Consider the following 17,465-nt stretch of genomic DNA (forward strand, 5'->3'; position numbering starts at 1 on the left):
GAGATTTGTAAGATGAAAAGAAGCGAGTGTGATATTCACTTCTCCCCCGCTCCAATCTTTTTTATCATTGGGAGAAAGTGATACATATTTATGAGCTCATAATCCTTCCTAATCATCCCTACATCACACACAAGGCACATAAATTCACACAGCTCATACTTATAAATAATTATAAGTTATTTTTTCTGTCACTAACTTACTTCACCAAAAATATTGCTTATGACATTACAACTTGGTGTATATGAGGGTGGGTTTTGGTGTGGCAAGGGAAGTAGGTGTGGGATGTCACATTATCATCTTCCCTAAAGGCTAGCATTGATGAAAAAGCAGCCTCATCACTGGTAAGATACCCTTGGCTTGCCTTCTGTGGCTGAAGGCCTCTGTCACTAGCAAGCCATGTTGGTAAACCAATGTGAAGGCCCCAACCTGACTCCAAAACCACAGCCAAAATTATCCATAATCTTGTACCCTCTTCCACTCTAATACAACCTCCTTGGCTCCCTTTAAATCTAAAAATCCTACCTCCTTTCCCAACCCCTCTTAATTCTAGTGCCTTCCCTCTTTTAATTAGTTCCTGTTTATCCTGAATATATGTGACTTTGTATATATTTGTTTGCATGTTGTCTCCTTGGTTAGATTGTAAGCTTCTTGAGGGCAGGGTCTATCTTTTGCCTCTTTTGTATCCTCAGCATTTGGTGTAATATCATGCACTTGTAGGTGCTTAGTAATGTCTACTGATCGACTGCACCTTGCCTGATCAGAGGTCAGGGAGCAGGCAGGAGAGCAGAAGTTCCTAAGAAGCAGGTAACACACTGGTCTAGCAGCTTGCCTTTGGTCACCAGGTAAATAACACACTGGTGGAAGTCATGGAGTTGAAAGGATTAGGTATTACACATGTCATGAGCTCTGCTCCAGGCAGCTGACTGACACCTGTGGTTGGTTCTACATCTAGGAAAGGCAGGAAGGTAAAACTTCTGACCCACCACAAGTGAACATATATTCTTAGCCCATGGAGCCAGTTGAAGCTATGTACAAAGGTGGCTGAGAGAAGAAAAAGCCGCATAGAGCCAAATTGCAGTTAGGTTCCATCCTACATAGTATAGGAAGACTGTATACTTTCATTACATGTAGTACCTTAACTGAACTCCTAATGGGATTGTTCACTGGGAGCAGCCCAAAATACACATACACACATAGGTGAGTACATACACACATATAAGTGTGTGCATAGACTTATTTTAGGTACTCAGAAACCACTGGTGACCTGCCTCAGGGCTGAGATTGTTGTCATCCAAGAACATATATTAATATTTCGTTTCCCCAGAATAAGAGATCTAAATGGGCCATGTAAAGTCAATGAATGCCTCCCTCTCACGAGTCACACACAGAGAGTTTCCCGAAAAGGCCAGGAAGAAGGCCAGAGCGCTACCTACCGCCTGGCTCAAATTAGAGCCTATTGTGGGAGGGAAGGCTAAATCACTTTCTAGAATCCCCTCCTGCTTAGAGGAATAGCAAATGGCAAGAGTCTGTATACTGAGCCACAAGTGGGAAGCATCAGGCCACAAACTGAGCCAACCACTCAGGCAGTGGGGGGGGGGGGAGGAAGGGGAGGAGGAAGGAAAGCTTCTTCCCTCAAGGTTTTAAAATCAAGCTAGGGGGGTGGCTAGGTGGCGCAGTGAGTAAAGCGCTGGTCCCCGAGTCAGGAGGACCTGAGTTTGGTTCCGGCCTAAGACACTTAACACCCACAAAAAAAAAATAAACTAGCTGTGTAACCTTGGGCAAGTTACTTAACCCCAATTGCCCTCCAAAAGGCAAAAAAAAAAAAAAATCAAGCTAGCTCCCTGGCCACCACCACCATCACTATCCCACCCACCACCTATATGCAACCAGAAAGGGAGTCTTAGTTATACAAGACCAGTTATTTGTACATCCCCCCCACTGCTTCCCAACCTACATCTAGCAGGATGGTAAATGAAAGAGGGGCAATCATTAATCGTTGTTTGTGTATAGCCCGATCTACACTGCAAGCTTTCTCTAAGTCCTGTAGCCTCCTCCTTCCCATTGGTACACAACAAATTGCCCCACACTGCACAGATGTTCAATAAATATTGAACTATGGAAAACACTTATTCACATAGCCCTGACCCTCAAATCCTATAATGGAAACTTGGCTTCCAGTTCTACCAGTCATCCAATAAGTATTTCTTGAGATCTTGCTTTATTCAAAGAATTGGGTTTGTCACCATGAGGGAGGTCAAAGATAGGGGGAGAATAAGAAAAGACATAGTTCCTTGCCTTCGAGGAGCTTCCTATCTAGTTAAAGACAAGCTTTGTGAATATATTTTAAAATTTTTAAAATTCAAGACTAATAGAAATGCTATATGGAATAAACTTAGGGAATTTGTTCAGAAACAGTAGTCTAGGTTGGTTGCCTTAATTTCCTTTATACCCATATACTCCTCAACACTTCAAATCTGGTTTCCAGTCCTACATGGAGTTAGAAACTACTCTCTTAGCTGAATTTCTCCTTTAAAGATTACCAGTAACCTCTTTATTACTGCAGTGAATGGCCCTTTCTCAGTTCTGGCTCATCTTGACCTTTTTTCAGGTTTTGATACTTTTGGCTCTCTTCCTTAAAGCTTTCTTATGTATGACTCCCCAAACATTGTACTCTGCTGGTTCTCCTACTAGCTTTATGACCACTCCCTGATTTCTTTCCTTAGCTGCCTTCTGTATCTCCTTTCACCCTTTAAAATTAGCAGTTACCAGGTATCCCTTCTTAGCCCTCTGAAATTCTGTTTACATATTTCTTCAGTGAGATCATCCACTTCCAAGATCCAAGACCCTTGACCATTATCACTGATTCTGAAACCTAGATCTCCTGAACTGATTTAGCTCCAACCAATCTTTCCAGATCTATCACTCACTACTTCCATTCCTATATTCTCTCCAAACACTCTAAATATGATCAAGATTTCCTGCCTCCATGATCCTATTCATTGTTTCCTTTGCCTGAAACTGATGACCAGAGTAGCTTCCCAAGTGCTCAATGATATCTGTTAAATGAAAGAAAAAGGAGAGATCAAGGAGAGTTGAGGTCTACTTGACAAAGGTGAGACTTGAGTTAGGACTTAATGGATAAGTAGATTTGTCTAAGTATTTGAGAAATAGCATGAGCAGAGACATGATGATGAGAATTGTATACAATATGTGCAGAGGAACAGAAAATGTCTAAAGAGGAGTAATGGGAAATTCACTTGGATAAGTAAGGTGAAGCTATTCTATGGGCCTTAAATATCAGACTGAAGAGTTCAGACTTTATCTAGTAAGCAGCAGGGAGTCACTTAATGCTTGTGATGAGAGAAACACTATGAACAAAGTTATGCAAAGAGAAGGTTCTGGAAGAGTATATAGGCTCTCAGAGACTGAAGGCAAGGAGGCCAATTAGGTGGTTCTTTCAAGAGTCCAGAATGTGTGCGTGTGTGTGTGTGTGTGTGTGTGTGTGTGTGTGAAAGAGACAGAGAGAGAGAAAGAAAGAGAGAAATAGGAGGAAGAGAAATAAATGGAAAATACAGATGACGTAAAAACAAAGAATATCAATAAAAATTAATTTTTTTTAAAACATAGCCTAGGCAAGAGAAGAAGGTGAACTAGACTTTGGATTGTGGAAGAGGGATGAAAATGTGGCTCAAAGAACATAAGTTTCAGCTACCAAAGGTAGGGAATGTTTCAAGGAAAATGAACCTTCTCTGCCAGTGTTCATTAAGTACTGACTGTCACGTACTTGCTTAGGTTAGAACAAAGCAGAAGCACAGTGTTTTTTCTTTAAACTAAAACTTGAAAGGCTTTCTGGCAGCCAATTTTTCTGAACATTTTCTAAACATACTAAAGTAAGCTTGTTCTAAAAAAAATCTTTGTGGCTTTAACAACTAATTTGTAGTTAAAGAAACACTTGTAAGAAAACTTAATTGGACAGAGCATAATGATTCATTAAAGATGTGCAAAACCCCCATGACCACTCACCATCCTGTACTCCCTCCCCCACCACCACCTCCCTCCCAACCCTAACCCAGGTATTAACTTACTGGCTGATGCCTTCAAAGGAAGCCTCCCGGCAGATACTGCCACTATCCGTATTAACACCACGCTGAGAGGGAGGAGAAGACAAAGAGAACCATCTTTGTCAGTACAAGTCCAACACCATCTTAACTTCTGGATTTCCAAAAATGCAATTAATCAGACAGCCCACACAAGCACTACGAAGAGTGAGCAGGGTAACACACTAACAAAGGCCTCAAAATCCAATTCCCATCCTTGCCGTACCCCAAAAGGTTTAACTGTTCAACTCAATAACTTCAAATTCTGCCTTTCTGTTTCCTTTTTCCTCACACCTCACACAAGTGAGACAACAATGCAAAACTACAAGCTGCCCACAGCACTTTGGGGAAAGTGAAGGTAAGACAACATAGCAATGTCCCAGGATTCTTCATAAAAGCCACCCCCTGCTGTCAGTCTATCAGGGCAATCGTCAGCTAATGGCCAGGCAGCTCAATGACTAAAGGAGGGAGGGGAAAAATGGCCTGAGGATTCTAAATCTCCAGCCATGGATGACAAATCTGGTTTCCCCTTTATTCTGCACACACACAAATCCCATTAACATTAATAGATCCCAGAGAGTACTGTCAAAGTTAGCCCATCTATAAGATGTGGAAAGAAATCTTATACAGGACAAGCATTTATTACTGTAAATCCATCAAGAGGCACTATGTTCTTTCCCCTCCCCAGTGGTAGAGAAACTCTGAGGGGACAGCAGAAGAAAACAAAAGAGAAAATAAGTAGTGATGCAAAGGTAAAAATGAGTCATCGTTAGATTAGCAAGAGATTTTAAAATAATGTCTATTCCCCTAGAAACTGTCTAATTTTACTCCACAAATAGAACACATTAAAACAATTCTTTGCCCCATAATCATCCAATATAACTTCTCTGCTGAGCAGTCAAAACAACAGTTCAACAGAGACACCTTGCTAGAAGTGTTGAAAAAAATAATGAAGAGAAAATGTTTCTGTAAAGATCAACTAATGAAGGAGGAAAAAAAACCATCTGGATAAGTAAGGAGAGTTGCATTTTCCTATTTTAAAAACTGGTACTTCAAGAAAATGGAAGAAATTCCACTGATATAAAATGGTAGATTACTTCAAGTGGAAATTCAAATCAAGGTTTTTACACATTACAGTCCTAAGACAACCACCACGACCAGTACCACCACCAATTTAGCTTTATTAAAAGCGTTCTACAGTCCCAGATGTTAAAGGAAGAAGCTGAGGCCACTGACCTTCACAGACTTACTCTGCTGAAATGCTCAGTTCAAAATATGTCCTCATTGTCAAAGATAATTCAAAGATGGACAAAGTGTAAAAGCATTTATATTGGTGTTTCTTTTAAATTCCACTAAGAATTGCACGGGAGGAGCAGAGTAAAAAATGACTAAAACTATGTTTATGCATTCTAGAATGTGAAATATTAGGGCTAGAAAGGATCTTATCTAATTCAAGTCCATCATTTTACAAATGGGGAAATTAGAGAGGAAATGACTAGCCTACGGGTTAGAATCAGAGGAAGGACTAGATCTCACACCTCCTGATATCCAATCTCATCATGCTCTTGCCATGAAATTTAGCCCAGTACCTCTTTGCTGGTGCTGTATTTGTTGTATTTGTCAGTACTGTCTCATTGCTCTAGCTTTACTCCCTTAATAAGGTGGCAACTCTGTGTTCTGCTGGCCAGTCACACTTGGAAGTTGCCATATGGATCCTGAAGAGGTAGCCAACAGGGCATCCTCACCACAAGATTCCCAGACAGCTACACTGGAATGATTTCCACAAGTTATTGATGAGATTTAATCAAATGGTGAAGAAACTCATTAAATATTCATTCATTTGTTATTTTATTGCCCTTCTCTACCATAGGAGACTTACCTGCATAGGGAGAGGTTTTTAGCTCCCTAATTTCTGTGGCAGACAAACACCAGCCACCAAAAAGTCTCTGAAAAAACAAGCATCACTTACCAGGGTGAGAAGAACCGATGGAGTCTTTGAAGCCAAGACCTTCGCTATCTAAAATTTAGAATAGAAAATTGCATTTGGTTAATAGGATCCATTAAAAAGATATGATGCAAGCACCTTAGAAGCAAGCAGTTACCAAGGTCAACCATAGAAGTCACAGGTTTCCTGTTAGACAATTAAAAGCAAATTGGTTTGAAAGAGATTCTCTTCTGTCTCACCATCCCCTTCTCTCCTAGAGACTGGGAGCCAGGATCATTTAGAAGAGGAAAAAAAAAGCAGAACCACCCCAGGGACATGTGTTAACAGCAGTATGTCTTGTAGACTTGTCATGATCTGTCTCCATTTACCATCACGTAATGATTTCTAACAATTACAGTAGTTGAAACAAAGGGAGGTAATAGCATTTGGGGATTACATCTGCTATTGTCCTTGGGAAAGAGAGCAGGGACAGGAGATAACAAATGTGTAGGCTAATGGTTTTTTTCCTCCAAGATGACTATCAGGACACCAGAGTCAAGAATAATGGAAGAGAAATGTGGCCATTACCGTGCTGCCCAATAAAGCCCACGCAGGCCAATGCTCCTCTCTGACACAGTTGTAAGCTGTATGTTTGTTGTTCAGTGCAGTGGATCATCTTTTATTGATTACAACTGCTTGAGTGGACCCTAGTTACCTCTGGGGGCGATGAAGCATTTCCAAGCCTACGCTGACTCCAGTCCTCTATCATTTCCATCGAGACCCATTAGCAGCTCACAGTCATCAGCATATTCTGTTCTCATGCCACAAAAAATTAAAGGAACACACAATGCTGTGTCGCATCCACTAAACACTGAGGCCCGTCACTGAGCAGCTCCTCAATGTCAACCTAGGCCCCTCATTTCCATAGTCGAGTGGTCTCTTGGGGCCTCTTAGCTTTTCTAAAACCTTCTCCGCTAAATGCCCTTGCTTTCCTTCAAATGGTAGCCAGTGTTTTCAGGCAGACTAGCTTCTGTGAAAATTTAAGGGGAAAGGAGACAAACACAGCATGTGTAAGATGCCTCATGGGTTTGCTTCTCCATTCTGAGACTGTACAACCACTTCCCTGTAGCACCAGTGCAAATTCCTGAGCCAGGCCCTGTTTGCTACTCCAATGATGCTTATTCTGTGGGAATAGTGATTAAATGGCCATTGTTGCATTAATGACAAACCCAGGATCAGTGATTTTGAACTGATCAGATACACCTAGAGGACAAGGTCTCTGAATGAGTGATTTTTTCCTCAGAGAATTAAAGTATTAAGCATTCATTCTCTTTAAACAGCTAAAATTTTTTTTTTAAATAATGACCATTTTAAGGTAAATGTTTCTTTTTGTAATATGCTCCTTGTCTTGTTGAACAGTGTGCATTTATTGAACGTAATTTAACCTTTTCTTGATGACTCAGAGTCATTTTATGAGCATAAATTATTGTCCTGAGCTGTGATGCAGCGATATCCTTAGTGCCTACTGAGGAGGACAAGGCAGTTTGTCCCCTCCCTAAACGAGGCACATGTCTAGTTCTTTTGGTCCACTAGATTTTTCTATCTCCTCCCTTGATGTCTACTGTGACTCACTGCTTATGCTCTGCATCCATTATAACTTGAGAACAATTAAAGGGCACCAGAGGAAAGCAGGTAACTATAGAACAACTGAAAGAACTCTGGGTTTGGAGTCAGAAGACTTGGATTCTAATCCAGGCTCTGCCGCTTACTACTCATGTCACCCTGTACAAGTCACTCCCTTGCTCTGAGCTTTAGTTTCCTTATCTGAAAAGTGGAGTTGGATTAGATGGGCTCTTAAATTTCCTTCCAGGTTTAAAGCCTATGATCTTCAGATACTTAGCACCACACCCAGAAATAACTGGCCATGTAACCTTGAGCAAGTTACTTAACCCCAATTGCTTTAAAAAAAAAAAAAAAGCCTATGATCTTAAAATTATAAAGCTAATAACCTAGATTTCATAGATAGTACAAAGCTAACAAGCTCTAATGACGCATTCAAACAATCAAAAGATATTTCTCACATACCTACACTGTGCTGGAAATACAAATACAAAAGGCAGATGATTCCTGCCCTCAATAAGCTAAAATTCTACAAGAAGTGACTAAAGATAGGGGGGGGGCGGAATACAATATGTCAATAGTTATAAAATATATACAAAGTAACTGAGAGGAAGCCAGGGTACTAACATTCTACAAATTAAAGAGCAGGAACTTTCAGATGGCAATTTTTCTCAACTTTCAGGGTCCTTTTCACTTTTTTCCACATTTGTGGCTATCTTGCAATTAATTGAGAAAGCTCAGAATGTGACCACTGAATGTAATTTTACTAGAAAGTATTTCCTTATATACATGCAAGAGGAAAGCCATAGGGCTTCCTGTCATTCTGAGATATCCCAGCAGCTGGGGGCGTACAAAGTCCAGCTGAGCCAATTGAAAGGTCAGATTCCTGCCACTCTCCACCATCCCATTCTCCTGCCATGATGACCATATAACTGTTCATTCTAGGGGGGAATGAAGGAATTTACTCCCAATTCTCATATGTTAGGAATCTGCTTTCCTATCCTGTCTCTCAAGAGAGTTAAAAGGGCTAAAGGGTAAGAGAATCTACAGACTCCATCTCATTTCATGTGGATTTGGCTCTTTGTGGCCCCAATATACCCTCAGGAGAACACTGGGTGGGTGGACTAGACAGGTTAAGGTGAGGCTGCTCTCTGCTTACTTTAGTCTACTAAATAAACCCTTCTTGGGAGCTAAGACACAAAGGATGTTGTTAAAAAGGAAACTGGCCTGTAGCATTAAGTCTCTAAGTTCACCATTCAGTAGTCTTCCATTCTTATAGCAAAGAATGCCTCTATTTTTACTGAAAAGCACGGGAATTGGAAACCAATTTATGTTGCAACCTTGTACCCACCCAACCCCACCCCCCCAAAAAAAAGACCATGATACCTTTTCAATGGAATTTTTTTCATCTTGAAATAAAAATGCCAGTCAATGGCTGGGTAGGCTCTTGCACAGAGATGGATTCAACAGAGATCACAGACATGAATCAGGTAAAAACTCCAGGATTCCAGTTCCTAAGGCACCCGGTATTAGCCAACAGACCACATATCCTTCAAGGTTTAAGAGAGAAGAGCTACTAATATCTGGGCCTTCAAAGGACACTGACGTTAAGATGTGTCTTATCAGAGCAGAAACAAAATGTGAAAAGAATCCCCATGTGGCTAGGGGTGGAGCAGCAACAAGTCAGAATTCAAACTCAGCAGGTTCCTCACTGCCTCTGATGCTTAAACAGACTTTAGATAATTGACAAGGCACCTTGTTTCATGCATGCAAATAATTTTTGGAACTATTTTAGATGTTCCAATCAAGGATATTAAAATGACAGGTCATATCCATATTAATACATTCCCTAGCCATTATTAGATACCACAGACAGCATGGTGCCGAGGATACAGGAAAATCAGGATTTATCCAGGGCCTGGCACTGTGGGAGATCCAGGAAAGAAATCACAATCTTTTGGGAGAATAAAAAGATAAAAATAGCCAGAGAATCCTACTAGGCAAGGCACATCGTGTGCTAAACTAATGAGACTGTATTCCAAAGTGATACATACTTTAATGATAATAATCATAATAGCTAACATGTATATGGCATGTTAATAACGTTTGTAAAGTACTTTACACATATTATCTCATCCGATCTTCACAGTGACTCTGTCAGATAATTTCTATTATTATTCTCATTTGACTGATGAGGAAACTGAGGCAAAGAGAGGTTAAGTGACTTATCCAGAATCATACAGCTAGTAAGTGTCTGAGACAAGATTCAAGCCCAGGTGTTTCTGATTCCAAAAGAGTATTTTGGGGGCTGTGTCAGCTTCAAGGAAGAGAGATTCAAACTAGGTCTTCTAGGATTTAGAGAGACATCAAAAAGGAAGGAGGCTGTTCAATGCAAGAGGAATAACATAAAGAAGGATAAAGAGGAACTAATGAGCATGAGATATGTGTAGGAGGTAGTCAGACAGTGAGTGAACCTAGGTGGAGTGGAAGAAGTCTCCCAACCACTAACTTATAGAGGTGGTGAAGCTAGTCCTACCCTGTTTGCTTTTCCAGAGCCGGCCAGAAACATACCCCAGATGCCAGATCCAAAAGACAGCTTCATTCTCCACAGTGTACAACCCTGAATCATATCCAAGAAGCACAGAAAAAGCTATCCCCCCACAGCTTCCTCACCCCTGCACCAGGCAACCCTCAAAACTCTGGCTTGGAAAGAAAATACACCCCAGGCCAGCAAATGGAGACTTGGACTCTGGCAAAGGAGGATTTGTTCTACAGGGGAGACTGGGCCTGGAGAAAATCTGACTGTGGTTGCCCAAGCAGCTCCACATAGAAGTCACCCCCAGCTCTTGGCAGAGATGCTGCTGAGTTCCCCAACTTTCTAAAGATGGCCAGGTGCACAAGCCCACGGAGAACATCTGCTCATGGGAGAGCTTGGAAGGGAAAACGTGGCTGTGCAATTGCAGTTGTTGGGTTATTTATGTAAGTGCTTTGATTTGGGCTAAGTTAGGAGGATGAAGCTGGAGCTTTATTTGTGAGAAATCAGCCAACTTAGAGAAAAGAGGACAGAGGCATCTGTGACTGTCCAGGGGAAGGTACAGTGAGGTCATGAGGTCCCTGAGGGCCTAAGCACTCCCTCTATTGATCAGCAGCACAGAAACCAATATGATCAGAATGTATGTATGCCCTGAACACAAGCTCCTTTCAGCTTTTCAGGTAGAGATGGGATCTAATCTACTCAGGACTACAGACACAGGATTCTAATGGGCCACATTCTGCTAGCTGAATCAGCTGCTCACTCACTGCATGGGAAGTATTCTGGGAAGTGTATTAACTCTAAATTACTTCCTACTGTTCACTAAATGGTGCCCTTAGGGCCTGAAAGACTTGGACACATTTAAAGCTTCATTTACCTACATCTAAGGATGTACCTGATAGAATCAGGTCTACAAGGCAAAAACCGTTTATTTTGTACCTTATATCTGTGTCACTGGTTAATGACTGCAATAGAGAAGAACAATTAGCATATTCATTAATTAGGGTCTTATTTACAGCCTTGGGTCCACTCTTTTTCTTCCTTCCTTCCTTTTTTTTCTCTTTTTTTTTTTTTTAGGGATAGGTCTCCTTATTCTACCCAGGCTGGAAATGCAGTCTCCTTATGGCTAGACCCCACTACTGATCAGCATAGGAGCTCTGACCTTTGCATTTTGGACTTAGGTAACTTGTTACATCTCCTGACATACACACCCTGTTTCCAGATGCTGACCATATTAATGCTAGACTTATGTGTGGATACCTGATTGGCATAGACTACCATAGCGCAGAACTCCAGAACAAGAGATTCACCAGTCTCAGCCTTGCCAAGAGCTGGGATTAAAAGCATGAGCCACCATGCCTGGCCTTTAGAGCCAGAATACGGCATCAAACAGAGTTGTGCTGTAGGTGCCAGACTTTAACCCAGGAATTCCCCACTCCTGACCAATCCATCCAATGAACCATGACACCCCCGGCAAATATAAAAATATATTTATTTTAACTCAAATCCTCTAACCCTGCTGAAGTCATTGATGTCTTTTAAGAAATGATAGTGCACTTGAATTTCTATCCCCTCACATAGCACAAGCAGAGATCCAGACTCAGCAGGTACTAAACTTCAGGTGTATGAAGAAGGTGTGGGTGGGAGATAGGGGATGAGGACGGGTTCTCTTACCAAATAAAGATCTTTCCAAAATGATTCTGATACAAAAATTTCTAACTGCAATTCCCTACAGTAGAAAATTATTATTGTCTGAGCCATACGTAGAGAAATACCACCACCACCACACCTCATATAAGAAATTCCCAGGGAGAATTAGAAAGAGCAGGATAGTGAGGAGGCATACAGAGAATAAAGGGAAATATTTCTAGTGTAGAAAAAGGTCCAGAAATTTACACAAAGAAAAAATATTGAAAGCTAGGAATTGAGTTTGTCTTTCCTCCTAGATAGGAAGCTACTAAAACTTCCTGGGCAAGTGATGTGACAGGGCCAGACCTGGGTTTCAAGAATATCAACTTGGCAGCTACATGAAGGAGACAGATAACAGGCAGAGATACCAATTAAGAGGCTAATGTTAAAAAAGAAAGAAAGAAAAATATAAAAAGCTAATGTACTAGTCCAGGAGAGTAGTGATGAAGGTCGATACTAGGGTGGTAATTGTGTGAGCAGAGAGAAAGAGATGCATGCAAGATACACTGCGGGGATGCAATTACAATCAATATGACTTGGCAACTGGCTGGATACAGGGCCTGAGGCAGTTTGGAAGAGCAGAGAGTAGAGGGTGACTCCAGGTTGCAAACCCAGGTGACTGGAAGAATGGCAATGCCATAGACAGAAATAAGGAAGTTAAGGGAAGGTGGATAGGGGAGACATGTTGAGTTGAACATGCCTGATCAAGGTGGAGTTAAGCAGCAGGGAGTTAGAAATGCAGGGCTGGCGCTCACCAGAGAGTGGAAGGCTAGACAGATCTGCAGAGATGACAGCTGAACCGGTGGAAGCTGCTGAGATCACCCAGAGAGTGGCAGGAGAGAAAAGAAGAACAACCAGAGCCAAAAGCCCAGTTCCTGCTGCACAGGAGAGTGGGATGAATTAGGAAATTAGACTAAATCATGCAAAATTACTGTTTGGATGAATCACAGTCAACAACTATTAGTTAAAACAACAAGAAGACACTCACGTCATCTGAATACTGCACATCATCCACGGCGTACTTCTCCTTGAAGTGCTCACGGGAGTGAATCCTTTAAAAAGATACAACAGGAGTGACTGGTTAGTGTCACAGCACAGGCCATATCTAATTAATGCCAATAAAAAAAAACAAACAGTACTTGGGGAAGCACGCATGCCCAGAATACCAATTAATTAATCAAAAAGCATTTATTAAATGCCATCTATGTGCCAGACACTGTAGTGGGTGCTGGGAATACAGAGACAAAAATGAAAGAATACCTCCCCCTGCGGGGTTTACATTCTATCTGTGAAGGCGATGTGTGTAGAGGATCACAAATCAAGAGCATGAGGGGCCTCACACATAAGTACACCCAAAACATGCATGAGGCAATCTTTGGGAGGGGCTGCTAGCAGCTGGGGGTGGGGGGTTGGGATGGTGTCAGGAAAAAGCATGTGCAGAAGGTATCACAAACAGATTCTAAATCATAAGGATTCTAAAGGTAGAGGAATACTCTTCAAGTACTGAGAAAGTGGGTCTGTACCAGGGCATAAAAGGAAGAGATGGAATATCCTATGGGAAGAACAAGTTTGGCTGAAATGGAGACTACAAGAAGGAGTGCTGTATTCATTAAGTCTGGAAAAGTAGATGGGAACCAGGCTATAAATGGAGCTAAATGTCAAGGAGTTTGGATGTGATCTGAGGGGTAACAGGGAACCATGGGAATGTCTTGCTCAGGAGACAGACATGGACCTAACAACCTGTGTCTTGGGTATATCAACTTCAGTAACTACATGGAAGATAGGAGAAGAGAGAAACCTGAGGCAAGGAGGCCAATTAGGAGACTACTGCAATAGTTTCAGCAAGAGGTAAGAAAGGCTGGGTTTAACATCTTGGTTTTATGAGCAAAAAATAAAAATAATCATATTAGCTAACATTTACATAGCACTTACAATGTGCCAGGCACTGAGCTAAGTGCTTGACAAATATCTCATTGGATCCTCACAACAACTTTGGGAGGTAGGTGCTTACTGTTACCTTTGTTTTACAGATAAGGAAACTGACTTGGCCAGGGTCACACAGCTGGGAAGTGTCTGAGGCCAGATCTGTCTTCCTAACTCCAGGCCCAGCACTCTATCTACTACCTCCATAAAGAAAAGGATATGGATAGGAGAGATGTGGCTGTAGAATCTACACTACATGGCAACTGACCACAAACCGGGGCAGGAAATACTGAGGAACAGTGGGGAGCTGAACATGATACTGAAGTTGTCTATCTGGGTGACTGGAAGGATGGTGTCCTCAACAAAAAGTGATAGGAAATGAGAAGTGATAAGCTCTGTGTTGGACATATTGAAAGTAAAATGCCTAAGGAATATCCAGTCATAGGCAGTCAGTGATACCAGACAGGATAAAAGGAGATCAGTATCTGACTGTCATCTTCATAAAGATGAAATCTAAATCCACAGAAGATGAGGTCACCAAGAACAGAGAGAAGGAAAAAGAGGCCAGGATGGAGGTTAGGGGTATACTCATAGTTGCTAGATAAGAAATGTATGATGGGTCAGCAAAATAGACTGGGAAGGAGCAGTCTAAGAGACCATGTCAAAAAACTCAGAGAGGAAAGAGTATCGAGAAGAGTAAAGTCAACAATGTCGGACAGGCACAGAGAGGTGGCATAGTGGATAGAATGTGGATTGTGTCTCAGACACTTACTAGTTTTGTGAGTCTAAGTCACTTAACATATCTGTGCCTCAAACTCCACAGGAGGGATAACAACAGCACCTACCTCCCAAGGCTGTTGTGAGGATCAAATAAGTTAACATATAATAAAGTGCTTTGGGTAGCTAGGTGGTGCAGTGGATAGAGTGCTGGGCTGAAGTCCAGAAGATTCAACTTCCTGAGTTCAAATCTGGCTTCAGACACTTACTAGCTACACGACCCTGGGCAAGTCACTTAACCCTGTTTGCTTCAGTTCTTCATCTGTAAAATAAGCTGGAGAAGAAAATAGCAAACCACTCCAGTATCTTTGCCGAGAAAACTCCAAATGGGGTCACAAAGAGTCAGGCATGACTCAAAAAATAACTGAACAATAACAAAAGTACCACATAAATGCTAGCTATCTATTGCTATTATATCATCATCATCATTAAATGTTAAGGGAAGAGGAGCGGCTAGGTGGCACAGTGAATAGAGCACCGGCCCTGAAGTCAGGAGGACCTGAGTTCAAATCTGGCCTCAGACACTTAACACAAAAACTAGCCATGTGACCTTGGGCAAGTCACTTAACCTCAATTGCCCTCCAAAAAGCAAAAAAAAAAAAAAGTTAGGGGAAGAGAGGTCGAGAAGGAAAAGCACTGATAATAGCCACTAGGCTTTGGTAATTATGCAATAATTTGCAACATGAGAGAGCAGTTTCAATTGAGGGATGAAACCAGACTGCAAAGTGTTGAGAAATAAAAGGGGAAAAAGTCAAAGCCATGACAACAGCAGCTTTTTCTAGGGATTTGGCTGCAAAAGGAAAGAGAGAAAGAGGATGATAGCTCGAGGGGATAGTAAAATCAAGTGAGGGTTTGACCAGAGGTGGGAAACCTGCAGCCTTGAGACCACATGTGGCCCTCTTAAGTCCTCAAGTGCAGCCTTTTGACCGAATCCAACTTCACAAATCCCCTTAATAAAAGGATTTGTTCTGTAAAACTTGACTCTATCAAAAGGTTGCACCCAAAGACCTAGAAGGCCACATGTGGCCAGGAGGTGGGAGGTCCATTGGATTTGTTCTGTGAAGTTTGGATTCAGTCAAAGGGTCACACTTGAAGACCTAGAGGGCCTGGTAAGCATAGGAGATACCTGGGCATGTTTGCAGGCAGAAGGGGATGAGCAACTAGATAGGAAATGATTTAAAATTAGAGAAGGGCGAAGGAATGACTATAAGCCAATCTATCGGCAGAGATGGAAAGGGATGGAAGTAAAGGTATATTTAAGGGGTTGGCCTTGGCCAGGAGAGAAGCTAGCTCTTCATCAGAGAATTGAGTCAAGGAGAAATGATGACAGGGGGTTTTGAGATACGGAAAAGAGAAGAGAGAGGTCCTGGTGAATGGCCTATGTTTTCTTTATAAAGGATGACAGAAGTTCCTCAGCTTTGAGGGTGAGAGGAGGTGGAATATAAACGTGAAGAGAAAACAGAAAGTTTAGAGCAACCTTTATATATAAAACAACCTTTATATAGAGCAACCTTTAGAGCATCCCTTTATTGGGAGCTCAATAACAAAGAGACTTAGAAGGAGTAAAAGGATTGTCTTGCTGCAATGAAATCCTAGTTGAGATCAGATAACAGATTCTTAGTGGGCTAGTCAACAGGATTGTGTGACTTCCTACCATCACTATCCAGAGCAAGAACAGAGGAAGCAGACAGTAGAAGTAATCCAGAGCTGAGGGTTAGGAGCTTTAACTGACAACAGGACCGGGTGCTGGAATTTGAAAAAGGAATTTGAAAACTCAACATGCAAATGATTAACACTTGCCCAGAGTCTCACAGCTAATGATCGTGTGAGGCCTCATTTGAACGCAGGGGTCCCTTACTTCAGGCCCAGCGTTCTATCCACTGTACCACATAGGATGACCTTTGAGGTCATGACACTATGACTGGAATTATGGTGGTATCTTGGATAGAAATAGGGAAGGGCAGAAGTGGGGAGGGAGATAAGGTTTAAGAGAAAAAATAACTTCAGCTTTAGATAAGTTGAGTTGGAGATGCCTAAGGGATATACTCAATGTGAAACACCCAGTAGGCAACAAGACGTATATGAGTGCAGTTTACCTGTGAAAAGGAGGCAAAGTATAAGTCAAAAAGCTGAAGAGAAAATATGGTGCATGTTGTTTCCTGAAACAGGCAATCCATCTCCTGACTCCAGGCATTTTTACTGGCTTTCCTCATGCCTGGCATGCTCTCCCTCCTAATCTCCATTTCCTGACTTTCCTGGCTTCCTTCCCAGCTAAAATCCCACTATCTATGAGGTCTTTCCAGATCCCCCTTAAAATTAGTGCCTTCCCTCTGCTGATCACCTCCAATTTATCCTGTACATATCTTGTCTGTGTATATTTGTTCTCATGATGTCTCCCCCATTAGACTGAGCTTCTTGAGAGCAGGGACTATCTTTTGTCTTTCTTTGCATTCCCAGCACTAAGCACAGTGCCTGGTACATAGAAGGCACCAAAATGCTTAATGACAGAGGAGAAAACTAAGGCTCCTGAATTCCAGTGGAGAACTTTTGACTCATCTTGCCCAGGAACAGGATGCTAAGTCATTTCCCAACCATTTCCAAACCATGCCACCACATATGGACTACCCCCACCCCCCAGCTCCCCTTTAAGTGTTGTCTTCTCCCATTAGAATGTAAGCTTCTGGAAGGCAGCAGCCACATTCCTTATTTGTATTTGTATCCCAAGCACTCAGCACCATGCCTGGCACAAAGTAAGAATTCATTTAGATCTAGCAAAAATTCCCTGTGCTAAATGCCTCCTATGCTCACAGATACATTCTCCTTCAGCTGAGTATCTCAAGTGCTAACGTGGCCAGGCTCAATCCAGGACACTACCTAAGGAAGCCACGTAGCTGGAGTATAG

At 41.9% G+C, this 17,465-nt stretch overlaps 1 protein-coding gene across 1 annotated transcript in view; it reads right to left on the minus strand.

The window, feature by feature from the left end:
* The window catches only part of PEPD (peptidase D), a 250,763-nt gene that overhangs the window by 186,282 nt on the left and 47,016 nt on the right, over nt 1–17,465 (minus strand). Inside the window, exons 4-6 of the mRNA XM_069082634.1 lie at nt 12,852–12,915; nt 6,067–6,114; nt 4,086–4,147 (exon numbers count right to left, since the gene is read on the minus strand). Of these exons, the coding sequence (XP_068938735.1) occupies nt 4,086–4,147; nt 6,067–6,114; nt 12,852–12,915 (174 nt within the window). The remainder of the gene's footprint in view (nt 1–4,085; nt 4,148–6,066; nt 6,115–12,851; nt 12,916–17,465) is intronic.

The sequence above is a fragment of the Petaurus breviceps genome, unplaced genomic scaffold, assembly GCF_028583685.1.
Source record: "Petaurus breviceps papuanus isolate PSGF00001 unplaced genomic scaffold, PetGlider_PUasm1.0 171, whole genome shotgun sequence".
NCBI classification, from domain to species: domain Eukaryota; kingdom Metazoa; phylum Chordata; class Mammalia; order Diprotodontia; family Petauridae; genus Petaurus; species Petaurus breviceps.